The following is a 27,621-nucleotide window of genomic DNA, read 5'->3' as shown; positions in this document are numbered from 1 at the left end:
CATATTGATTGAGTTACCGTTACGATCACAATCTACGGTTTAGATTAAAATACTATACATCTAATTTTTTATTGTACTACGATATTTTAAATACATGAATATTATTCATTGTATAGTATAACACCATTAGATTGATACCAATAAATCTACCAATGTTCGTAGATCATATGTGCTTATATATATATATATTATATTGCGTATATATATATATATATATTGCGTATGTATATACGATGCATTAAGCTAGTCTTATATAGTTGGTTAATATTTCAACATAAAGAAGCAACCTTTTCAAATGTTAATTTGTTTATATTCAAGAAAAGAATCTTGAAAACACACTTCTAACTTTTCTAATGATCTAAAAAATTGTATATTTTGAAATTTGATTTTAAACTTATATATTTTTAATTTATACTCATTAAAGGTTTTTAAACTTACTGTTTCACGGTTTTACCTCATCCCCCTCATCTTTCTTTCCCTTTTGCCAAACGTAAAAGAGGAAAGCAGACAAACAAACAAAAACAATAAATAAAAATAATAATAATAATAATTTTATTAAAGAAATAAGTGCATAAGAATGTATTTTAATTTTTTTTTATTTTAATTACTTAGTTTTTGAAATTGAGAGTCTAATAAGTGGATATGGCTTCTCAACCATATATTTTTTATATATACAAAAATTTAAATTCAAAACTATTTATTTAAATTAATTTTTTATCACTTATATTAACTCACACTGAGTAAAAATAAAATACATATTGGTAAAAATAAAATATGTTTAAAATATAAAAAATACATCAATTTGTACGTCATTGTGAAACTAATCATGCACATGTAACCAATTTTCTCATTTATTTATTCGATTAGTTATTTGTAACTATAAATGTGGCAAGAGGGAATGAAAACAGTGATTATTTTATGCTAAAATTAATACATTACCCACAAGAGTAAAAAAAAAATAACTGCATAAGCTAAATCTAACCACTAAACTTTTTCAAATAACCAAATACTTTCAATAATTTAGCTTGTTATGTTTATTAATAAACAAATTAATTTTCTTAATGTCTAAATATTTAAGATAGATTTATATAACAAAGATATTATTAATAAATTAAACTAAATGACTTCATGGCAAATTAATACCTTGCTCTCTTACTCATAAGTAAAATCACGAGTTTGACTCTCTACTGTCTTAAAGTGAGTGCGCATAGCATAGAGCGGATCTAGAGGGGGCAAGGGTGTGCTCAAGCACCCCCTTGTCATTGAATATATATATATATATATATATATAATTATTAAAATATTAATAATTATAATTTGTATTGGAAGTGATATTTTTTTTATTTTTTTTTCAAACTTCTATCCATAATATTTAAATTAATTAAATTAAAAAAATAAGATTATTATATTAAATAAAATTGATATTTGGTGATAATAATAATAAATATTATGGCTAACCAAACATGGATCTTCAAATATTTTTGTTTTAAAATTTTATATTTAGATATATTTTTATTGAACTTATCAATACATTATAATCAAATTTTTTAAAAAAATTTATATCTAATTTAATTTGTTTAATTTTGGTGTGATTATTTGTTGTCTAAAAATATTTTTTTATATTTATTAAATAATTATTGGATATTTGTTAAATATTTGTTTATTATTTGTTATGAAAATTGTTGTAAAAATTGTTAGATATTTATTGTGATTAATTGCTATAAAAATTGATTATTTGTATATTATTTGTTAAATAATTATTGCATAAATAAATTTAGATTGTGAATTTGTGGTAAACTGTTTTTTTAATTATATTATTTGTCAATTTAATGTCTAATTGATAGTTGAGTTATTTGCTAATTATGTAGATATGATAGGTTTTTTAATACATAAACCAAAAGTTTTTAGATGGATGTATATTTTATCTTTGAATTATTGATTATTATTATCTCAATTTTGAATTAATAAAGTTATTTAATATTTATAATTTTTTAAAATTTTAATTTAACAATCTCTAAATTTTGTTTTTAGTTCCGCCTCTGGCTCATAGTATAGTTAAAAATTATGACACGGGTTGTTTATTTTTATATAATAATAATAATAATAATAATAATAATAATAATATAATTGATACTAGGCTGAAAGATATCTAAGAAATATCCCATGGCCATTAAAATATAAAGGCATGAGAGAACTTCGGTGTGGCAACTATCAAAGCACTAAATTTAGTACCTACATTTAATTAGAAAAATAAATAAAATTAAAATTTAATTCTTCAAAAGGACAAACATGTAGATGTGTTTGACCATATCCTCTAACAAGTATACATTCACTCCCTGACATGCATTTAATTTGGACGGAACTTAGGTTGAAAATTTAATGACTATAAACAATTGTCAAGACAAATATAGAAGTATGTTGGTACTTGATTCAATTTATTGAATAGTATATATATAGCCACATTTTTCTTTTCAGAAAATTACATGTATAAAAACTATATTTATTTGTAAATATTTATAAAATAATTTTATTTATTTATATTTTATATTTTGCAGATAAACCATCAACCTCCGCATCCTATTTATGTTACAATTTAAATTTTTATGTCTAAACACACATTAAGATAAGTCTATATTTTTATAGGAGTAATGATATTTTTACTGAATAGATTTCCCGAATAAATTTTTCAAATGACGTAGATGTTAAGTTGGCATCCATGTCAGCATCCACGTCATTCTTTTTTTTATCTTTTTTTTTTAAAAGGAAAATTTTAATTTCTCATTATTATCTAAATTCTAAATTTAAACATTTAATCATAAAAAACAAACATGTAAATGATAAACTGAAATTTGCTCCCTAAACCATAAACTGAAAATCACAAACCCTGCTGGGGGTTTGTGATTTCTTGTTTAGGGTTTAGGGCATATGATTTAGGGTCTAGGGTTTAGGGCTTAGGATTTAGGGTTTAGGGTTTATTTATTATTTAGGGTTTTAAATTTTAGATTTTTAGGGTATAAATTTTATAGTATTTGGGTTTATGATTTTAAATATAGTTTTATATTTTTTTTAATTTTAAGTATTTAAGAATTTTTAAAGTTCAAATTTGAAGTTTATATAAAAAAATAATAATGATGTGGATGACAAATTGGGCATCCACGTCATTCAGGAGGATAAATCTATTCGGTAAAAATAACATTGCTCATTTTTATAGAACTCCTCATACTTCAGTTCACAGTGTAAATTAAAAAAACAATTTACAAACTTTTATAAAATTATAAATTAAATTTACTTTTTATAATTTATAGGTGAAAATATTTAATAATATTTTACAACAAGAGAGTAGAGTAAAAATTAGTTTTGCATTTTTATAATTTTTTTTAGTTAAGTCTTGATTCAAACACGTATATGAGTAAATAAAATTAATTTGCAAGGACATATAACTAAATATCTTTTATAAAGCCATATAACCAATTGTTCACTTTTTCATAAACATATAAATAAATTTTTTTTTTTTATCATGGCATATTTAAATACAACAATAATAGCAATAATAATACTAACAACAAGCGGTTCTTAATTTGTCAATGCTATGTATCACTTATAGTTAATTTTGAATAAATTCATTGTTAATAATTTCTTTACAATCATGCTTGACATCCATCTTAAAAAACTCTTCTCAGCTACAATTATATTATTTTTAATTATTTAATATTCTCACCCCACACATCATAACTGAGTTGAGGTTGTTGTGTCCTCGAGTTAAATTTTTGTCGTGACATTCTAACCCATACATCATACTTAGCCTTAAGGGCTGCCATTCCCAACAGTTTAACTTTCATTAGGAAAACATAAATATATAAATACCAAATAAGAGATAAATATGAAATATATTTAATGCTTTAAAATAATTTAAACGATAAATAAAATAAAATTATGAGAATATTTTAACTAATTAATCCGTGATTATTTGATACATCCTTTAGTTTTTTTCTCTGATCAACTTGTAAATGGATTTTTTTTAATATCTGATTAATCTAATTAAAAATAAATAAAAATAGATATATTCAATATCATCATTGTATTTACTTAATAATAAATTTTTAAATAAAATAGATTATTCACAACTTTAAATTTCTTTAAAAAGATCACTATAATTTAAAATAATTAAACTTCTTTCCCCGTATTTAAAAAATAAATTTATTTTTTTTTTAAAAAAAAACCCTAAGTTAAGGAATTTTTATGCACAATATTATAAGTCAAGAAACCAAAATCACAATTCCCTCAACAGCAATCAAAATTCTAAAATTTTCATTCCATACAAAAAAAAACTTACCAATAATGGAATACATTACACATTAAATCAACCTATTAATTTTCCATACATGGCCCACATGATAGGATATAATAAAACTCACCAATAACTAAAACACCCAAACCCTAACAACTTTACTTATTTTATTAACCATTTATCATTAAATTTTTCTTCAAAAAAAATAAAACCATAATATTCCAAAAATAAAGATCCTCACCATAACTATTTCCCCATCATTATATCAAACAAATTTTATCACAATTATTTCCACATCAATTACACCCATATATATATTCAAAATTTATTTTTATCAATATATATACAAACCAAAACCACCTTCCTAATAAAACCCAAATAAAATTACCATATATAAAAAATATACATATATATATATATATATATAACATGACCCACCATATCCCTTGACCCACAGTTTAATATATATATATATATATTTATATTGTCACAAAGTGGAAAAAAACAACCACTCTGATCTCCTTAGAAAACCCATCCTCTTGACACAAAGTACATACACATCAAAACCCTTCTTAGTTCATCCCTTTCACATTCAAAACTCTCCAAAAACTCTCTCTCACTCTCTTCAACCCCCAACTCCCTTTCTACACTCTTTCTCTGTCAAACTAAGTATGCTCCCTCTCTCTTCATCCATCATCATCATCATCATCATCATCATCATCATCTTCTTCTTCTTCTCCACCAACCCCCCTCTCCTTTCTTTCTATATATATCTATATTTATAAATATAAGATATATTCCTTAATTATATATATATATATATATATTTTTTTTTTCTTATTTAGTTTTTATTTGTAATTTTTATATATATATATATGTTTTTTTGGGCAGAGAAACAGTTTCCATTCATCAGTGTTAGACATGAAGACCCACCACAGTGAGCATCATCAGATGATAACCATGAACGTTGAAACAAAGCCTACCGGTGGTGGCGGCGGCGGTGGCGGCGATGGTTCGAGCATAGAGATCGTACGACGGCCACGTGGCAGACCACCGGGATCAAAGAACAAACCTAAACCGCCGGTGATCATAACCCGTGACGCTGACCCACCAACGTCGATGCGGGCACACGTCATCGAGATCAACGCCGGCCATGACCTCGTTGAAGCCATCGCCGACTTCTCACGGCGCCGTGATATCGGTGTTTGTGTCCTCGCCGGCTCCGGCGCCGTCTCCAACGTCACTCTTCGTCAGCCGCCGCCTCCTACTTTGCAGCCACCGCCGGTTGGACCAGCCGCCACCGTTGTATTCCGTGGTCGTTTCGAGATCTTGTCTCTCTCCGCGACGGTGTTTCCGCCGGCGACGACGGCGTTACCGGCGCCGGCGCTGTCGGTTTCACTAGCTGGACCACATGGGCAGATTGTCGGTGGGATTGTTGCTGGGCCGTTGATGGCGGCGGGGACGGTGGTGCTCGTCGCCGCTGGTTTCTCTAACCCTACTTTCCATCGTCTTCCGCCGGACGCCGATGAGGTTCCGATCACCGCCGTTGGCACGGCGGTGGTGAACTCACCGGAGACTTGTGGTGGCATGTCTATCTATAATAGTCACGTGGCTTCTGACGTCATCTGGGCTCCGGCTCCACGTGCACCACCACCACCTCCTCCTCCTTTCTAAGTAATCTAGTTTTATTTTAATCTTCTTTTTTTAGTTAATCAACTTATTGTTATTATTATTATTATTATTAACTAGTAGTAGTTCAAGAACTTATTGTGTTTGTTTTTAGTAATATTATTATGGAATGGTATAAATATAAGTTCAGTTGTGAAGTTCTTGTTTTTTTTGAACTTGTTATGTTTTATTTTCACACACAAATTTGTATATATATATATATATTAGTTATAAGTTATAAGTTAAAAGTTTGAAGGAAGGGGGAGACAATAAATAAACCAATGGACAAAAGAAAGTAAAGAGAAATGAATGGTTAGGGTTGGAGGAGAAGAAAGTACAGCAGAAGATACCCACGCGAGAGTTCTTTGTTGTCTTTCTTTTGTAGCTTTATTTATATTTATATATGTTTTTGAGTAGTAGTAGTAGTAGTAGTAGTAGGTAGTGATAGTAATAGTAGTTCTTTTTGCAGAGAAAGGGAAGAAGAGGGGAAGTGAGAAAGAATAGGTATTAAAAGAAGTGTTTGTTTGAAGAAAGAGGAGAGAATGCAAAAACAAAACATACTTTCCTGATAAGGGTTTTCCAAAGAGAAAGCTTTGTTAGTACTTTTCTTGAATCTTGGTTGTTTTTGTGATGTATGTTTGTGTGTGTGTGTGCACTGTGTGTGTGTTGGGGAAGGGTGGTTTTAATTTTGGAGAAGATTTGCAGCATCTTTTGCAGACTGGGGCCACTCTGCTCAGGCTGTGTCCTTGTCTTGTAGAATAATGACTGATGAGATAGATGGAGCTTGGCTGACTTGGGCTTATAATGTCTTCTTCTTCTTCCACTTTGGTTTTGACATCAATGCATGGATTTATTTATTTATTTATTTTTGGAAGGGAAATATATAATAATTGATTTGAAAGAAAGGTTTAGGAAGATAGGGGGGGACATTAACTTTGGGGTAATAGCCAAGAGAGGAGTGAAGAGAGAATGATGAAGATGGCTACTTGTGACACACTCTTTCATATTGTGAGTGTTGCTTGAGATAAGTGCTTTGTCAGGGTGATAAACTTGACTGTTGTTATGGAATCTAGCATACTTGGATAACAGGTTTTGTGTTTTTGTTTTTGTTTTTTTTTTGTTTTTAATATATATTATATATAAAGTGTGTATTATTTGTGTATAAAATAATAATGTCTTTTAAGTGATTGGTTGTTTTGGGTCCCACAATGCTTGAAAATTGGGTCCCAAATTGGGCATGCATGTTTGTTCACATTATTTCTCTTTACTGTGAGAAATGATTATTAAGTAAAATAGTAAAAATTCATATAAGACTATGAGAGAGAGAGAGAGAATCCAATTTTCATTGATTAGCTTGGTAGATGTTGGTGAGGAATTCAATGTAATAATAACTAAATAGGAAAAGTTTAATGGACTCTAAAGAAAAAGTCATAGCAAATATCCAATATTATTATCCAATATATAGACCCAAACAAATAATAATAATAATAATAATAATAATAATAATAATAATAAGCACTCAAACGGCATTATCCATTAATAGGCTTTGCTTATGAACCATAGGATTTGTGAAATTCTAACAAGACAAACAACTACACCGAAGCTTGTAAGTGACAATGAAGAGAGATTTGTAACTACCTAAAAATTTTCACCAAGTTGGACACAATTCTCAAAGAAATAATACAGACCTATCATTTCAAATATTTTGGGGGAAAGAAATGAGGTGAATATTCAACTCAAAATCTTTGCCACCATTATGATTTTAACTAAATTTATTATGTGGCTGTATGTAATATTTGACTCAAAAGGATAAAAAATTGGAAGACTCAATTATTACAGTAAAAAACAACTCAATCAAATTGTTAGACTTTTTCACAAGCTATTGTTGTATACTGTTTTTCTAAGTATCTTCTAGCTCAGGAGAGAGATTGTGTTTTCTATGTAATTTTTGTCATGTATGTTGTTATTGTTCCATGTTGTCTCTCCATATTTTAGTAGACTATTATATTTTTCGTTTGCTTTATTTCATCTTTCTTCTCTTTTATCTAACTTCAATATATGTACTTTATCTATTTTTTAAATAAAAAAATTTGAAAGGTTTTTTAGGAAATGAATAAACCATTTAGTGGTTTATCCACCTTATTCAAAAATGAATAAACCATGCTAAGTTATTATTATTATTTATTTATTTATTTTTTTAACTAATGTGTCTCTTCTGTAACCATAATAGTTTTTTTTTAAAAAAGAATAACTCAATCTAGCCAATTGTCTATCATAATTATTAAAAATGGCATATAAAAAAAATATATGAATTCGAATATTTCCCCCGATAATATTGGTACTGTATTATTTATGCACTATACATTCGAGATTAGTACTGTTCATCAGTACTATTCACAAGCCTGAATGTGAGTCCCAGTGAGAGAAACAATAGTTTTACCTTCCAGAGTTGTAGGGCATAGGATTTTCTTAGGAGATTCATAACTATGAAAATAAACAATACCCATAGTACATAAAAACCAAAACCATTTTTCTTATTAACAAAAGTAAGAAATTTTCATATTCAAATATATATATACACACACACATAAATGGAAATCATAACATTCAAAAGTACAACTCTTTTTTAAACAAAAAAAAGTACAACTTTTAAATGATTTACAGAAGAAGAAGACGAAGACTTAATAAACCTTGATTATAAAGTAAATATTATTATTAGACATGTGAAATTCCAACCCCACAAACAACCAATAAAGCAAAATCCCATTTGCTTGAGTGATTTATTTATAATTTGCTACGTCACTTAAGATGTGTTATTCCAACTTGTTTTCAGGAGCAATCCAAGGGCACCAAATTGTAATCATAAAGGAAAATCACAAGAACCTGACAAGACAATGGGACACTAAAAAAGGATGGCATGATGATAAACATGTAGTATTAATGGGGAGAAATTATTAATGGCTTAGGCTATGACTCACCATCTGAAAGAAAGATAACTACACATTGGGCCCTTTGTGTCATCTTAAACCTGTTTTATTTTATTTTATTTTATTTTATTTTTTGAAAAAAAAAGTGGTGGAAACTGGACTCTATTCCATTAATGGAACCCTAATTGTCTTCAGCTTCAAGTTCATCAAACTTTCATTGGAAAGGCAAACTTGTTCTGATTCTTTTAATGATAAAAAAAAAGGACCTCATTTTAACTACTGTTTGTTTCTCTTTTTTTAGTGTCATTCTTCTTCCCTTCCCTATTTCTATTTTCAAGTTTTCAACCCGTAATAAAGCATAATACTGTTACACTCTTTCGGTTGATTTGAGTGTAGTACCCCAAACAAAAATTTATTTTTTTTTTTAAGTGTAATCTGAATGTCAAAATTTGTCCCTTTGTGTTTTTTATCCTATAGTGATGACTGTGAGAAAAAAGAATAAAATAAGATGATAGAAACATAAATATAGATATTTGCCTATTTACAATTGATTTCATAAAGTCATAATTAAATCATAATTAAATACTAATACGTTTGATTTCTATGCAAGAGATCGAGAATTTAATTTTTCTCCTAATGCATGAGTCAAAGCTAATAATAAAAGAGCGTGTATGAAGTGGTTTGTCTGTATTGACATTTCATAAATGAACCAAAAATAGGGTATGAGATAAAACATCCAGGCAACTCTTTGACAAAATTTTCTAAACCCTAAATGAACCAGAAATAAAGGGTATGAGGTAAAACATCTAAGCTTTAATAAGTAAGAATACATGACATGATTAGCACAAACAAACTTTAAAGATTTAGACAAGAGTGATGCTATTTGCACTAGATATAGTTTACAGAATAATAAAAAGCTATGAATCTCAAAAACAAATCAATCAGTAAACAAAAGCTATAACCTATTTGAGAATAAATTGTGTACCATTATTCTGTACAAATAGCATTATTGGCAATATATGACACAGACTACCTAACTCCTTTTCACAATTTCTCAAAGATGTGTTTGGTTGTGGACTTATTCTATACAATTAAGTTGAAGATGGTGAAGTATGCACTAGCTTGCAAGCATGTTGGGTAAGAAACATTATAAATTGCTTCAATGTGACCAAAAAAAAAAAAAAATTCCAGATACGACAAAATTGTAATAAGTAACATAGGACATGTGGCCTCGCGTTACCTCAGCTCGCCTTATTTTGGAGAGACGTGAGTTTGATTCTCCCTGACTGCGCTCCCCAGCTTAAAGAGGGTGAGGACGCATGACAATTCTCTGCCTGTGTACACCCCTCCCTGAGGGTCGGTGCTTGTCACCCTACCTCAAAACAAAAAAAAAAACCATGTAAAAAGTTACTGGATTTATATAAAATAAGGATCAAACCTTACCATTTTGTGCTTTTCAGATAGTGTACATAATATCCAAATGAGTAATCTCTCAACTGTTTTACTCATATATCTGGAGCAAAATCTGAGTCCTCAGGTATCACACTGCTTTGCTGAGCTTTATCTCCAGATTTCTGTGATTGTGTAATGCATAAAAATATAAGCCAAATTGAACTGCAGAAAAGAAAAGAAATGACTAACATGCATTTCATTGCCTTCAAAAACATCAATTTAGGTTGCATTAAGACAGGATATGGTTTCACAAACTTATGTATCATCATTTATGTAAGTGTGTTGAATAATTGCAGTGAGGTTTCCACAATGTTGCATTAAAACACAGTTAATGAATCCCCCCCATCATATTGCAAGAATGGATAGCATAACATGATTTGTATAGCATTTCCAGCATACAAAAAATAAAATAGTGACAATTTCTTTTATATCCTTACATAATATTTGCACCTTGAAGTGTGCCAAAAATATTAAGACTAAACATCACTGCATTGCTTTAAAGTAGATTGAAACTTAAATTTAATTAAAATCGGATACATGAACACAACTATAAAAATATATACATGTGAGTCTATATGTAAATCATAATGTTTTTAGAAGAATGTTGAACACCATAGTAAAACTGGTTGTCTTTAGAGACATAAAACTTAGGACAAGAAATGTTTATCATATGAAAATTAAAATTAGTAAAATAGAAGCATTAAAATCATACAAAAATAATGAAATAGCAAAGAATTAAGATGTCATTCAAACAAGATAATTAAAAGAAATTAAAGATTGAGATTGGAAACTAGAAGAAAATTTTAAGATGAAGTGTGAAATGGAAAGGCAATAACGGGTGCAAAATCTCTATTGTCAAGAAATTTAATTCCCTCATCCCTTTATGAAGGCCTACAATTCTATTTGTCCAGAAGCCACACAAGATCAGGTTGTCCAAGTTTCATCTCTTGGATCATCATGGCAAAAACTTACTTTGCTCATTAAAACAAAGCTGCAGTATAAATCCAAATTGCCTGCAAAGTTCACCAGATACTAGATTCTAAAACAGAATTATTTCATTATTCACTCTAATTATGTAATCTACAAAACAGAACTCACATAGTTTTAATAGTTAATACATCCCCAATGGTCAACATTAGCTACAACTTTGTTTTCCATGAAGGTAGAATGTTATTATTGATCACTTACTAGACATATATTTTGATTTATTCTACCTAAGAAGAAGAATTAGAAGCAAATTTTAAAGAGGAAAATAAGAAACCAACCAACCTGGTACACCAGGGTTTGTTCTCTTCATCCAGAACTTCAGTGGTGGCAAATGGGCAAGTTCTTCTTCAAGGCTCCCAAATCCTCCATAAATTCACCAAAAAAAACCAACTAATGATTAAGAATTAAATTTTATTATCTTGTAAGTTTACTTATAGAGATCCAATGGGTTCATAATTTATATAAATATTTATGAGGTTTTTTTCCCAAAATTGTTTCCTTCTTCCTCATAAACTGTGCAGTTATGTGCAGTCTACTATGAATAGATACTTAGAATATTTCTACTCAAAGTTGCAAATGTTAGAAGTCTTTGCTTTAAGTAAAAAAAAAAAGTCTGGCATAAATCTGAATGAGAGGTTTGAGGTTGTTGAACACCCATGAAAATATTTGACTATGAATTGGTTTTTAGCACCATCCAACCATTATTATCATTGATTGATATGTTATTCTTCACTGGTTTAATTTCCTAAAAAACACAAGCACCAAACAGTTGAACACATATGTATATGTTTGAGGAGGATACTTTGAAACTCTCATGATTAAGATTAGACTTAGATGAGTACTACTTGACCATAAAAATACATAACAATCCTTTATATAAATGTCCACACAAATCTTCTCTTAATTCATTCAAATCAGGTAAAGTGATATAAATCATACTATTTTCTTTGCCATCCTAAAAGATTAGGGCAAATTATCTTATTAATATTGTATTTTAACTTCATTAGTCATTTAACTTCCAAACTTTCAATTTTTCTGATCAAAATGTGCCCCCTATCCAATTCGAAGGAATTGTGCAGCAAAAAAATCACGAATTGAAACTTTATGATAACTAAAAATTTAGAAGATGTAGTATTTGGAAATTTTCCCTAGCACTTTTTCTTATACTAGCAAAATTTGCCATAATATTTTTAAATCAAGCTTCCTTTCTAAGCCCGGTTGTCAGTTGATTGCTTGAAAACAATGTAATAGACTTTATGAGAAGAAAAAAACAGTCAACTCCATACTTTAAGGATACAATGTACCTCCTAAACCTTTTACTATTTAACCTGCTGGTGATCTAGTCTTGTAATTTACAATGTTTCATTTAAACCCCATAGTTTTGATTAGTTTTAATTTTTTTCATATATATAAAATATTATCCAGAGTTCTCATTTTTGAAGTTTTACAAACAAGAACTATTGGCTTAATGTCTTATGATACTAAAGACTTATTATTCATTATATTTTATAAAAAAAATTAAGAGATGACGCACAAGTTTCTAGTGCAAGCAGTACAGGAATTAAAAAAAAAAAAAAATACCAGAGTCAAAAATTGAAAATTCTGCATGGGTATCCACCTAAGGTAATATAGATTTATACTACAAAACACTAATCTATTAACTAAAACAAGCCAATTGTCCTTTCACAAAGCCCAACACACCCCACCTGTTCCACTATGAAGATTTTCAATAAAAAATAGTTGAGAACACTTTACTCTTCACAAAGATTCAAAAAAGTGAAACCTGTGTACCATCTATGGTTTGAAACTTGTATTAAATGAGACAAGTTTCTTTTCTATTTAACCTAAAGTTCCCCACTATTGGTTAACAGCCTGACGTCCTCTCTTGGCAGGCTTCCACTTGTCTTAGCCTAGTGACAAGGCTGAGGCCAATCACATGCTTCTTTTATTGCTTTTTGTGCGTACTGCGTGTTGGCTTTGCTTTTGGTGCATTTGCATTTGTCAAAATAATAGTAACAACTACTAGTCTACTAGATAACAATTCACATTAATGGACATTGGGACTACTTCACTGTCAGGTCACATTAACCCACCCAACCTTAGTTGAAATCAGCTGCCTCGCTCCTTCATATTTGCTGACGCGTTCGCTTACTAAATTATCATTGAATTAAAGTTCTGACATTGCATTCATAAATTTTGCAAACCAAAACAATTGAGAGTAAGTCAAGACAAACAGGGAAAGAACTGATAGGTTATAGTCTTTGTACAATATACAGATACAATTTTATCTGAATACATGCCAGATTAATATCATACAATTATCTTCATATGGACATTTTATCCACTTTATTCAACAAAAATTGAACCAACCATTATCAATAATTATTTCTTCTAATTTCATCCCATGTGATTAATTAGACACTAAATCTTAATCATAATTCTTAATTATTGTGATTGCCGGGTCACGCGCAAAAAGGAATACATAACCCAAATAAATATCTAATATTATATATATTTCCACCAAATAACAATCAAAATCTCACAATTAATTTATTCGTCCCCAAAATGTCACGCAAAAGGTCATCTAGTAGCAAATCACCACTACCACGTTCCTAGGAAGGAAACCCAAACCCAAGTTTCTCGAATCCAAACCAATCCAGTCACACGCCCGCCGCGTCAATGCCCCCAAGCAAAGACCGGCCCCCCGCGTTCCCAAATACCATTCTTTCCCCAAAGCAAATCCCACCGTCCCCAGCCACTACCCCATTCCCAATCCCTTCTTATAAAACCCATCCTAATCAATCCTTTTTCCCAAAATTCATCTCCCTCTTCTATGTCTCAAAGGCTCAGCGTTCCTCACTCCTCTTCAATAGCCTTTTCTCTCCATTCCCATCTCCTGGTTTCCAGTGAGATGACCCCCAATTCCAACTGGTCTTAAAAACAATTTTTTCGTTTTCACTAATTTTTTTTTTTCTAAAAAAAAAAAATTGGGAAAAATAGCTAAAAAAAAAAAATATTAATTTAATTTACCTGAAAAAATTTTGAACGGCGATGGGTGTCAAGGGTTTCGTCGAGGGCGGCATCGCATCCATCGTCGCCGGCTGCTCCACCCACCCGCTGGATCTCATCAAGGTCCGCATGCAGCTTCAGGGCGAGTCCCTCGCCGCCGGCGCCGGTGCTGGTGCTGGTCTTCGACCGGCACTGGCTTTCCAACCATCGGGATCCGTGACGGTTCCTCTTCACCCACTTCCCCGGCCTGGCTTGATCTCCGTCGGCGTTCAGATCCTCAGATCTGAAGGCCCTGCGGCTTTGTTCTCCGGCATCTCCGCCACCGTCCTCCGCCAAACCCTCTACTCCACTACTCGGATGGGTCTCTACGACATGATGAAGAAGAGCTGGTCCGGCGACAACGGGATCTTGCCATTGCACCGTAAGATCGCTGCCGGACTCATCGCCGGCGGGATCGGCGCAGCCGTCGGCAATCCGGCTGATGTCGCCATGGTACGGATGCAAGCCGATGGTCGCCTCCCCGTCGCGCAGCGCCGGAACTACAAGAGCGTCGTGGACGCGATCTCGCGAATGGTGAGAGAGGAGGGCGTGACAAGCCTATGGCGTGGATCGTCGCTGACGGTGAACAGGGCGATGATCGTCACCGCGTCGCAGCTGGCGACGTACGATCAGGCGAAGGAAGCGATCTTGCGCCGCCGCGGCGCGGGGGCGGACGGGATGGGGACGCACGTTGCCGCGAGCTTCGCGGCGGGGATTGTGGCGGCGGTGGCATCGAATCCGGTGGATGTGGTGAAGACGAGGGTGATGAACATGAGGGTTGGGGTAGGGGAGGTGGCGCCGTACGCCGGAGCAGTGGATTGCGCGGTGAAGACGGTGAGGGCGGAGGGGGTGATGGCGTTGTATAAGGGTTTCATTCCGACGGTTTCGAGGCAGGGGCCGTTCACGGTGGTGCTTTTCGTCACGTTGGAGCAGGTGCGTGCATTGCTCAAGGACTTCTGATCTTGAGATGATCAACGGTCATGATGTTGCCGATAAAAAAATATTATTATTATTATTATTATTATTATTTAACTAAAAATTATTATTATTATTATTATTATTATTATTGGTATTTTATATATTTATGTTTCCTAAGATGTGGGATTTCATGAGGTGGGAATTTTGGGGTTATGCTTTGATGTTGTTGGTGTTGGTGTTATAGTATAATTATATTAAATGTTTGGAATTTTCTATGGTGGTATGAATATATTTATTATTATTATTATTATTATGTGAATAAATTGGTTGAAATTTTTATAATATCATATCATTATTAAAGAAAAATAATTTTAAAAAAATGGTATTAATGTTGGCATCGATCTTTTGCTTAAGATATTAAACCGATCTGAGATTAAATTTTAAAGTTCAAACAAAATTGAGGTATAGATGTTTGTTGAGTTTATTTTGTATCTCGTCCACATCCTGATTTTTTTTAACAAAATTGTTTTATTTTATTTATTTATAATAAATAAATAAATAATAATAATAATGGAGGATTTAATGGGGTGGGAATTTTGATTTTTTTTTGTTTAATTGGTAATATATAAAAATGAGCGCGTGTGTGGCACATGGATGATTGTTGTCACTTGTCAATATCAAAAGAAAGAAATAAATAAAAGTAATTTTCATGCTTTGATTTTTTTAAACGGTAGTGGTTCTAACCTTATAAATGCTTTGATTTTCATGCCTCCAAATTTATTTGTTCAATGGTCTAATTTGACATCAACATTAATAGCACAGGAGGTGAGGCTCTCTAAATTTTTCAAGACGAGCGCTATTTGAACATACCGATATTAGAATCTAAATCTTCGTAAATATAGACATTAAAATTATTTGTACATAATTATCACTCATAACTTCAGAAATATATCAGTCAACCGTGGTTCGAACTCTCATCATTTATAAAATATTTAATGGGATCTGAATACCAATAATCCACTTGTTGTGGATTAAAAACTAAATTTAAATTTAAAATATGATATTTAATAAATTTATTTAGAATCAAATTCAAGTAGATACACCTTACTGTTAATTTAACTATTTAAAATAATATAGTTTTTTGGAGAGATTGTTTCTTTAAGCAGCATGTAAACTAAGCTAACTAATAACATTTGGTTGAACAGGTATGAAAACACTAGCAAAAATAAAATTTTCAAAATTCCTTGATAAACTGAGAATTAACAATGAATTTATGTTAATTAATTAACTTGTAAATTAACAGCCCTTTTAAAATATACTATTAACCATCGGCAAATTGTGTATTCATTCATACATGCATACATGCATATATAATACATACTAGCCATCTTTTTCACTTTCGGATAGCATCCCATCAAGATAATAAATAAATAAATAAAATAAATAAATAAAATCTGAGATTAATTAGGTGCTTTCCTTCTAAAATTGAGCTTGATTGAATTTTGAGATAAAATCCACTGAAAAATTGAAAATGGCAATTTCCTCCCACTTTTGTTTTTCTTATATTGATTACATTTCCCAATTTATATCTAGGGAACCAGACCAGTAACATTTAATTTTTGCACTCCCTTATATAATCTAATTTTTTTTGTTTAAATTTTATAAATTATAATTCTATAGATATTTTACTATATCAAATAATAATAAATAAATACAAGATATCAAACTATCATTGTAATGCAAAAAAACACCCAAGTGTATCTCCATATAAAAATATCTTATATATCTTGTTCTAGAAATTAAATAATATTCTAAAAGAATCAACAGGGAAAAAAAACTAAATACATGCTTGTTTTGCTCTTTCTTTACCGAGAAACAATATGCCATTTGTAATGAGAAAAATACCAAAAAGAATAATATATATATATATATATATATATGCCATTTGTAAGGATATTAATTTATGTATTTATATAATGATTATTAATTTTAATTTTAAAATAAAGATGATAAGAAAAACTCTAAATTCAAGTCAAAATTTTCTCTCTAGAAGTTAGTTAGTTGAACTAGTAAACAAAGACATGATTTATTTATTTAGTTTTTTTTATTTGAATTATAAAGGCTTTAATTGCCCAACTCTGATCATGATTAAATTGACTTTGATTAAAAGAACAAGTGGGGCTTTTCATTTATAAAAATTATTATATGTCATGGATGTATGAGATCAAGGTTTTTCTAGAACACATTTTGACATTATCAAACACTAATAATACATGGCCTTTATTATATGGAGGAGCCATTTGACAAGCAATTAAAGCATGAATCTCATAAGAGTTTTGGTCAAAATGAAAGTAATCAAATGCATTAATTGGAATGCATCTTTGTTTTTAATAATATAACCGGATTAATTCAAATGGTAGGGGATTTAGATACTTATTAGGCAAGTGATTTTAATTTTAAATACTTTTGTTATAAAAAAAAACAAAAAAAAACTTATCTGACAGAGATTTATCATGAGATAACTCTCAATGCTTCATCTCGCTTTTCGTAAAAAAAAAAAAATACAAAAATATATTATTATTATTATTATTATTATTATTATTATTATTATTATTATTATTATTATTAGAACTATTTTAAAGGAATTTTATTACAAAGGTTTACTAATAATTCATCTCGCTATTCTAAAGGAATCTATATTTATTTTTGACTTTTAACATAAATTAAAAAATTAATTTGTTAAGGAAAAAACAAAATAGGATGTAGGACACCACAAGTTATTCAAATCACCGTAAATTGTATATTTTTGTATGCATAGTTCCTTTGACATGCTCTATGGGTTTATTGATTGTTTGTAAAAAAAATAAAAATAAAAATTAGTTGTTCTTGTTTCGTTTTATTTAAGTTAGAAAAAATACTATTATTTTTTTAAAATTCAGGAATCAAAATAAATATATTGGCATTATTTTAACAATAAAAACATGCTTATATCTATTATTTTATACAAATTGTTTTGAGTGTTTTTTATTTTTTTGGGATTATTCACTATTTTTTTATGGACATAGTAGATATATTTAAAAATAGAAAATTATATAAACTAAATTTCACTGAAGTGGTACGAAATAGCTATTATGCAACAAAAAAATAAAACAGAACTATTAATAATTTGAGAAATAATAAAAACACATGTATGAAATAATTTTATTTATAAATAATTAGTATAAAATCATACACGTGAATCATGATCAATCAGATAAACTTAAAACAAATAATTGGTCACAAATTATGAAATCAAGGATTCAAGAATCCTAGATAAATTAAACAAAAAATTAACAAGATAAAAAGTTTACCCACTTGAGTTCACATCTCAAGGCAAATGAACGGGTATTATTGCTCACAGGTAGCGTGGTCACTTTTAGTGGTCCTTTTCTTTGGTCTTTTTTGAGAAAGAGAGAGCAATCATGGAGAAAGACGCAAGCTTGCAAAGATGAACACTTTGAAATCCCTAGTTTTTCCCAATTTCGTTGCCAATTAGGGTTTGGGCTCCATGGAGGTGGTTGATGGGACGGCGACGGCTGCCTCTGGATCGATGCCGGAGCCGGGGACGGAGGGGAATGAGCAGGTGAGGGTTAGGAGGAAGACGCTGAAGGCGGTGTTGGAGCAGTGCCAGATGACCCTTGAGTTGATTCAGAGAGCGGGGAAGGATGTGGATCTTGGTGAGGGTGATGGCGATGGAGAGGAGGACAGCGAGGGGTCGTCTGTTGGTGATTTTGAGACCGATGAGGTGAGGGTTCTCGCTTGCTTTCTAGATTTTGACTTTTAGGTTGTTATCTGTTTCTTAATTGGGAATTACTTGTTAGTTGCGTGGATGGTTGAATTGATTTGGTTGTGGTTCTTTGCTGACATGAGAGTTAGAATTGGGGATTTTGGTGAAAAAGAGAAATTTTTGAACTGTTTGATTATAATTCATCTCTAGTGATATAATTTGGCATTCTTGCTCAAAGGATTGTTGTGATGGTTATCAGGGAAGTGTTCGATTCGGTGATTGTTTTGTTGGTGCTTTGTTGAATGATAGAGATGAAAAAAATTTGAGGAAGGGAAGTCTTGTAAAGGATAGTGGCAATATGGTTTAATTATGAGATGGAGCTTGATGATTTTAACCACAAATTCTTGTAGAACATATTGAAGTAATTTTCTTAACCGCTGGTGCGATTGGTTGGGGATGGTAGATAGTGAAGAGTTCACAGTGAGCTGTTAGGTTATTTCGCACATAGGCAACTGATTATTGGATTCAAAGATTCTAAACACCAATAATGGTGTTGATAATTGATTAGTAACAAGTCAGGAAAAGCTGTATGATGAGTTGTTCGTATTATGAAAAATGAATAGTGCACACAATATAATTGAATAAGCATATGATCAGTGGTAGACAAACAAAGCAAGGAAATGTGCTTCATGCCTAGCGAAGCATGTTCCAAAATGGGGTTCATATATGTTTGCAATGAGGCTGTTGATTCTGCCAGCAAATGGCCACAAATGCAGCTTACTGTTCCTATTTGGTATTCATTGATTACAGTTTAAGCTTTCATTTAAGATATGTTACTATATGATTAGTGATTTAATGTCTGAATTGGGAATCACCTTGTTTCAGTGGAGCTTATTGTTACTTCTATTTTCTCCTTTTTTCTGGTTTCTATACTTTTCTGATTTATTAGATAATTTTACAGCATTCAGTTATATGTTATAATCCATCTTTAAAATGTTTTTCAGTTTGTAACATTGGATATTTTAGTATATGCAGATTTTGTTTTAAAAATTTATGCAAATGTGACAATAAAAAGTCTGTTCCTTAATGAGTCCATGTAGATGTACATGCTATGAAAACTCACACTTGTGTGTTAAATGTAGATTTGTTTGCTTGGCTTTGAGCTAGTCAATCATAGCATCTTATTTTCTTTAGGTTTATGTTTCATGGATGGGCTAAACTCCTCTTTTGATCCAGTTATGCGATCTTCTCAAGTCCAAAGTTGAATCTCCTAACTTCCTTGAAAAGCTTGGGAGCATCCACATGTCCATGTACAAAAATAGTTCTGGTATGCAGAATATACGCAATGACCATTTATGTTTGAGACCTGTTTATGTCATTTTAAGATGTTCTTTGTGTTGGCAGATGATACTGCTTCTTGGGATGTAGTCAGTGCTAAAGATCTATGGGATGATAAACATATTAATGGAGACACTGAATCGGGCCAAGATGATTTTGTGCTTGTCAAACAAGAGGACATCGTAGAGGGAATCGCTTGCTTCATGGCTGCATATCTATTATCACTCAAAGAAACAAAAGTATTGTAATCTTTTCCTCCACTGCAAAATTTTCGTCAAATTTTCTATGCTAAATTACCATACATGCCAATAAGCTGTTGCAAATGCTGTTTGGTTAATTATTTGTCTTCAATGGAAAGTGCTGTACCTTATCTTGTTAGTTTTTATGGAGAAACTGACATTGATGCTCAGTTTAGTGGATAAATGCATAGCAGGGAAAGGTACTCTGCTAAACACACTTGATAGATGAGCAATCCATGTTATTGCTAGGCTTACTCAGGTCTCAGGATGCCTCAAACCCTATGGTTCCCTTTTTTCAAAGTATTGTAAAGTTTCGACCTTTATCCTAAAGGTGACAATTCTTAATGCTAAACTTAATTACAGCAAGACATGATAGTGTGAAAATAAAACTTTTTTAGTTCCTAGAACTGAAATGAGGAATCAGTTAAAAAGTATGAATTAATGCAATAGCATGTAACCTTATGAAAGAGATATTCAGCAATGTTGAACTCACCTTTCTAGAAATTGGAAAAGTTGTGTTGGCACAAGTTTAAAACAGCTTATTCTGGTGAAAAATTGTTTAGGGTTATTGGATCACAGATCAATTTTTAAGACTTAACGAAAAAGGACATTGTTGGCAAGGGAATCCACACTGTTAGTTTTTGATGATTCTAACTTGTGTATAAGCCATGTGATGCAGGAACAGGCATAGGAAATACTGTTGTCACTGTTTACTCTTTATAACATGTCCTTGAGTTTTGAGAATCAAAATGACGTTTTTTTTTTCTTCATATTTATCATGTTAGAATAACTCATATTTTAAGGATCACTTATTGCAGTTTTATTTTACAGGAGCTGTCACCCGACCAACTTCAAGAAGGTGAGTTCATGCAATGCAGGAAAATGACCTTACGATTTGTTGTTTCTAACAATGTTCAATTTATAAATTTCACAAGTACTTTATGAAGTACATGTTTTAGATTAAGCTTGTCTATTCTTGTGAATTCTACCAGCTCTTACGAAAACATTCTCTTTAAAAAAGAAAAAAAGCAAACTCCGCAAGGCCTGGGATGGAAGCAAAGTTATTTACAATGTTGCTTCCTGGGGCGCAACTGCTGTTGGGTAAGTTGTATACCTATTCTTGATAGTGTGTGCTATAATTTGATGAGAGAATAACCAATCAATCAAACTTCATCATAATATATTTTTCTTCTTGTATCATACTTTACTGATAGTGTTTGCTTCCTGATATACTACATGCATGTTTTCCATTCAATTTTAGAGGAATGTACACCATGCAGGGTTGCAATTTTCTTCTCATCAAGTATTATTGTTGCAAATGGTGTTAAGATTACAATTTTGAACATCATTGCTTATTTGCATCTTGGTACAGTCTCCAGGCCACCTAGTAACATTTTGGGTTTTAGTGTATGCATTTTAAGTGACTACAAATACTGAGCTTATATGTTACTGCTTTTAGCGCATTTGGGCATACTGGATAACAAAGATAGATCAGACATATATACATATGTTTTTTTTTAAAGATGAATCTTTTCCATCTTTCATTGTTTGTTTAAAAGTCTCAATTTTTTTGCCAGGATTTACCAGAATCCGGCGATAATACGGGCTGCTACGGTGGCCTTTTGGAGCTCGTGCCGTGTTATATCAAAGCTATTCTAAACTTCGGCAAATTGTAATCCAGGCTGTAGGTGGTGAGAATGCAGAGTTCCCAAACTCATTATACAAAAACTGGCACAAGAACTCTGAGATTGGCAAATGTTGGGTGATACTGTATGATAAATGATTATCATACATTCCTTAAAGGCCAGTTTAATTACCACCTCTACAACTACATTGTTTCTCTAATCCTCTGATTGATTGTTATCTTATGAATTCTTAATGTGTATATAAATTTATGTATCAAATTTGTAAATGAGCTCCTGCATCTGGTTTGATAACATTGTGCCATTTTATTGTATTTCTTCCTATGTATATGAACAAACCATGTGCTTATAATGCATGCCCAAATATCCATAAAAAATGATTTGTGAATTTAGAACTAACTTTTGTCAAATTGTGTATTGTTTGTCATTTTTTATTTTTTTTTTTTTTTAAGAACATTTCATTTCTCAACACATCAAGATCCATTTCTTGGTTTATTCTTCTCCCATTACTACTAATTTCTGGCAATTTAATATAAGTGAAATATTTACGGACATGCCACTTCTCTAGTTTTTATTTATTTTTGTTATAGATGCACATAATGGGGCTCAAAATCATTTAGTCTTGATTGGTATATAAACTTGATGTTTCCCAATTATAATGAGCCACAAAGAATCAAACAACTAAAACTTTATTATCATCATTATTCAAAAACATTAAATTAAAATCCCCCAATTATAATAAATAAACTCCATGGAATAATCTCTCTAATCAAAGAAAGAGTCCAATAGCTGCAATTCCAAAAACTACTGCTGAGAATGTGATACCACTGCCACCAATTAGGGTGGCCGGAAGTTTAGCCATGGAGGCCTCCGGCGGTGGCGTCGTCGCCGCCTCCGGAGCCGGAGCTTGAGTTTGAGCTTGAACAAGAACAGTGAGCTTTTGTCCCTGAGTGCAATGGGTAGGGAAACCACAAAGAAACCAGTAATTTCCAGTGCTAACCAATTTGATAACATCATTACCAGTTGTGAGACGAGTTTCATTCTGAGATGGACTGCATGCTTTATACTCTGCTTCAGTCACGTTAATCACATTGTGGTACTGTGCGTTATACTTGAATACTGCAACACATCATATATACACCAACTTAATTTAATTTACAGTTTATCAATATTAAATATTGGTATGTATATATATATATATAACAGTCGCACAATAAAAAATGGGATGCACAGTATTTTGATCTAAAAAGTTCAAATCTTTTTAGCTTAGTAATCCAATAAATCTGAATCATTCAATTTTATTTCTACTAAACCAACAGCAAAACATTATAAACATCAGTCTAACACTAATCAACTCTAACCAACTTGTTAATTAGTTTAGCTCTCTCCAATTTGGTCAGTGTGCTCAACTAACGTCCGCAGTTGATGTTTTTCTTGTGTATATATACAGGAGATTTGTTGTTTGTTGACATTGCTCTTTAGGGATCATCAACTATTATTTTAGATAGACACTGTGTAGAATTATTGTGTATGATCATTGTTGGGTAAATGTTTTTATTAGGTCATTAAAAGCTTTTGATTTCGTTTTCACTGATCATGAAACTGATTTCATCATTTGATCGACTCAGCTTTAATTTGATTTCGATAGGGTAATAAATCAAAAGATTTCGTCCCCGCAAATAAATGATGTAGTTCTTTTTCAATGACGTACACCTCCAATAGACTAATAACGTAGTATGCGTAGGGACTAATCTGGATTTTTCAAAACAACCTATGTAATCAATTAGGAGTTGAAATTCTTGATTTATTGCTCGGTGAAATCAAATTAAAGTTGAGTGATCAAATTGATATAAATTGAAGTTCGGTGATCAAAGTGAAAATAAGTCATAGTTTAGTGATCTAGTAAAAAATTTACCCGATCATTGTTGTAAAAGTTTAAATATACTTTTATCTATTATAAGACCAAATTGCACATATTATCTTATATTAAGTTTTGTAGTTTAAAAAAAATCCCCCAGATGATACTTATGTGGCTAGAATCATGATTGGAGTATAATAAATAAAAATTTTAAATATAATTTCGTTAAAAAAGAAAACATGAATTGTGAGGTCTTAATAAATTGAAGGTTTCGTTATAAAGACAAATTCATAAATTAAATGTTATAGACTTATAGATTCAAGGAAAAAAAAGTTATAGTTAAAAAGTAAAGTTAAAATTTTAAGATAATTATATGAATAGGATCATAGCATGCTAGTTAATAAAATTTGAAATTTATAAAAATAAAAATGAATTGTGAGGCCCTAATATATTGTAATGCAAATTAAATGGCTACTATCGTGTATGTCTACGCCAAAATGCAAATTAAAAATCAATGGACGTTTGTATCATGATGCACAAAATTTTAATTTGAATTGTTCAATCAATTTATGCATAGTAACTCAATAAATTTCAACCGTTCAACCATATTTCTACTAGACTACCATGAACTTTGTAGCTATTGTTAATGTGCTCAACTACAGACATTCGTTGACATATCTATATTTCAAGTTAAGCTATGATGAATCTTAGTACGTTGTAAAACCCGATTTTAACATGTAAAATGTGATGTCTCTAGTAGAAAAGAATGTATTTGTGGGTTAACCTTGAATATAATATGAAAACTAAGATCTTAAAGTATAATAAATGCAAACTCAACCGGTATTAACCACATTAGCATAGAATATAGTATTTTTTTCTTATTATAATATATATTTTTTTTAGAATAACACTGAAAAAGGTAATTCATTGATTGGTGTATTATTGTACAAAATTATAAGTCCATTCACACATAAATAATTAACTTATATTAGGAAATTAGAATCAGTGAAAATATTTGTAAACTAATTATGCCTTCAAATTATACAATCAAATCTCCTAAAAACGAATAGAAGTCATATAAGAATATTATATAATACTTAATCAAATCTCTTAAAAATGAAAAAAAAAATTCTAAGAATATTCTGTATATACATATATATATATATATACACGCACACTGATACACACTTTTACTAAATTCTTAAATTACTTAATAATAAATTAAAAAATGATGGTTTCAATTTTTTAACTTTATATGTGAAAAGGGAAACATGAAATCATATGTATCATATATATATATATATATATATATATATATATATATATGGATGATATGTACCTGATCAAATCTCTATTTGTCTTCTTTCTATTGGAGAAGGAATAGTTCAAAAAAATAAAATTGAAATTGTATGGAAAATGTAAATTTTTATTTTTAATTGGGATTAACTAGTAATTCTCAACATTAAATGATTTTATTATAGTTGGTATTATTAATAATGACTAATTTAAAAAGGAAAATATTTCTATTAAAACGAAAAAAATCTTAGTAAATAATCACCTAATCAGAGATTATTATCAAATCAAGTGAAAAAGATATTAACGTAATAATGACTAATTCAAAAAGGAAAATATTTATTTAAAAATAAAAAGTCTTAGTAACTAATCGTCTAATCAGAGATTGCTCTCAGATCAAGAGAAAAAGGTGATTAATCTATTAATGACTACTTAAAAAAAGGAAAATATTTATATTAAAACAAAAAAAAATCTTAGTAATCAATCGCCTAATCAGAGATTATTCTCAAATCAAGAGACAAGATGATTAATCTAATAATGACTAATTAAAAAAGGAAAATATTTATATTAAAACATAAAAAAATCTTAGTAATTAATCGCCTAATCAGAGATTATTCTCAAATTAAGAGAAAAATGTGATTAATCTAATAATGACTAATTAAAAAAGGAAAATATTTATGTTAAAATAAAAAAATCTTAGTAATTAATCGCCTAATCAGATATTACTCTCAAATCAAGAGAAAGGATGATTAATCTAATAATGACTAATTAAAAAAGGAAAATCCTTATATATAAAAAAAAATGTTAGTAATTAATCGCCTAATCAAATATTATTCTCTAATGAAGAGAAAAGATGATTAATTTAAAAGTTCCTATACATAGACACAAAGACACACATATTATCTCAATTAATAATTGCCTGAAACTTAGGCTCTCAACACATATGCACAATTTCTTTTATGTTAAACATTTTCTAATAAAAAAATAAAAAAAAAATTATGTTAAATTTTTTTTTTAATGAAAGACACGGATTTGAACCAACATATATTTATTTCTCGTAGGGAAACTAGCTCTACCAATGAAGAGCACACTCATCTTTTGTGAGAGTCATGAGTCAAACTCGCATCTCGAGCGGAGGAACAGAAATACAAAGAATTCTTTTGACAATATAAATAAATTTGAAAACTAAAATAAATAAATAAATAAATAAAGATCTAAATGAAAGTTTCAAGGAAAACATACCAAGAGTATCTCCAACAAAGAATTCTTTCCCATGAACCCAATCAGTGTAATTTACTTCAAGTCTCCAACCTTTATCATCACCCACAGTGTATCTCTTTGGCAAGAGCTCCATTGAGCATGGCAATGGTGGCAATGGCCATGGAAAGCAAGAAGATAACATGCTTCTTTGATGATGATGAATGATGCCATCAAGAGCTCCCTTTCTCTCTTCTCTCTTTTTGTGAATTTAAGTTTTATGTAACCTTTTCTTTTTTGTTTCTTAAGTGTGTCTGTGTGTATATATATATATAATTAAGTGGATGATAAGGCAATGAAAATTATTGGTCTAAATTTTTGGTCATGAGATTTAATTAAAGATAGAGAATCAAAACTTATGGCCTACATTTGAAGGAGCTATTTGGTATTTTGTTGAATTGCAATGTCATTTGATTTTCTCTATTTTGTCTTATTTTGATTGAATTTTTATTTTATATTTTTCATGCGGTGAAAAATAGAGTACATAATTAATTTAATTATCATATTGTAAATTATGAAATTTTTTATATAACTAGACAAACCCTTTCTTTTATAAATATATATTTTTTCTATCCCTGTCCACGTACACCATCTGATTTTTTAAAACTTTTTTAAAGGGAGAAAACAGGATTAAGGAAAACAAGGATTTGTTTGGGTTTTTAGTTTAAGTGATAATTCACAATTTAATTTAAATTTTATTATTAATAAAGGCTAAATTAAGTGATAATTCACAAAAAAAAAACTTTAAGATAATTTCGGATTTAAAAAAAAAAAATCTACGGATTATGTGGGATGGTGGAAAAATTTGATCACGATACCTACTTCAAATAAATTTTATATTAATAAAGGCTAAATTGTGTGTATGAAATTATTATTATTATTATTATTATTATTATTATTATTATTATATGTTTTAATACTAGCGTGATTAATATCAAA

The 27,621-nt window shown here is 30.4% G+C and overlaps 4 protein-coding genes and 1 long non-coding RNA gene across 5 annotated transcripts; 3 read left to right on the top strand and 2 right to left on the bottom strand.

Annotated features, from left to right (window-relative positions):
• Window positions 1–4,812: 4,812 nt before the first annotated feature.
• LOC120263714 (AT-hook motif nuclear-localized protein 17-like) lies at window positions 4,813–5,962 on the top strand. The gene is made up of 2 exons (XM_039271684.1): window positions 4,813–4,957; window positions 5,180–5,962. Exon 2 carries the CDS (start codon window positions 5,210–5,212, stop codon window positions 5,960–5,962), a length of 753 nt encoding a protein of 250 aa, XP_039127618.1. The 5' UTR covers window positions 4,813–4,957; window positions 5,180–5,209.
• A 3,815-nt stretch (window positions 5,963–9,777) lies between these two features.
• On the bottom strand, window positions 9,778–11,713 carry LOC120263961. Its single transcript, XR_005537190.1, has 3 exons — window positions 11,605–11,713; window positions 10,327–10,457; window positions 9,778–10,255 (listed from the first exon to the last, which is right to left on the bottom strand). It is a non-coding gene; the product is annotated as an uncharacterized LOC120263961 (long non-coding RNA).
• A 2,346-nt stretch (window positions 11,714–14,059) lies between these two features.
• Window positions 14,060–15,388, top strand: LOC120262789 (mitochondrial uncoupling protein 5-like). The gene has a single exon (XM_039270676.1). The coding sequence runs from the start codon at window positions 14,374–14,376 to the stop codon at window positions 15,328–15,330; it is 957 nt and encodes a 318-aa protein (XP_039126610.1). The 5' UTR covers window positions 14,060–14,373; the 3' UTR covers window positions 15,331–15,388.
• Window positions 15,389–18,741: 3,353 nt separating this feature from the next.
• Window positions 18,742–22,662, top strand: LOC120263926. Its single transcript, XM_039271906.1, has 6 exons — window positions 18,742–19,072; window positions 20,291–20,381; window positions 20,459–20,631; window positions 21,463–21,490; window positions 21,624–21,732; window positions 22,209–22,662. The coding sequence occupies exons 1-6, from the start codon at window positions 18,836–18,838 to the stop codon at window positions 22,288–22,290; spliced, it is 720 nt and encodes a 239-aa protein (XP_039127840.1). The 5' UTR covers window positions 18,742–18,835; the 3' UTR covers window positions 22,291–22,662.
• Window positions 22,663–22,944: 282 nt separating this feature from the next.
• On the bottom strand, window positions 22,945–26,922 carry LOC120263700 (mavicyanin-like). Its single transcript, XM_039271666.1, has 2 exons — window positions 26,668–26,922; window positions 22,945–23,393 (listed from the first exon to the last, which is right to left on the bottom strand). Exons 1-2 carry the CDS (start codon window positions 26,825–26,827, stop codon window positions 23,044–23,046), a joined length of 510 nt encoding a protein of 169 aa, XP_039127600.1. The 5' UTR covers window positions 26,828–26,922; the 3' UTR covers window positions 22,945–23,043.
• Window positions 26,923–27,621: the final 699 nt, after the last annotated feature.

This window comes from Dioscorea cayenensis, chromosome 6 (genome assembly GCF_009730915.1).
Source record: "Dioscorea cayenensis subsp. rotundata cultivar TDr96_F1 chromosome 6, TDr96_F1_v2_PseudoChromosome.rev07_lg8_w22 25.fasta, whole genome shotgun sequence".
Taxonomy (NCBI): Eukaryota; Viridiplantae; Streptophyta; class Magnoliopsida; order Dioscoreales; family Dioscoreaceae; genus Dioscorea; species Dioscorea cayenensis.
The sequence above is the reverse complement of the archived record's forward strand: the minus strand, read 5'-3'. Positions and strand labels throughout refer to the sequence as shown.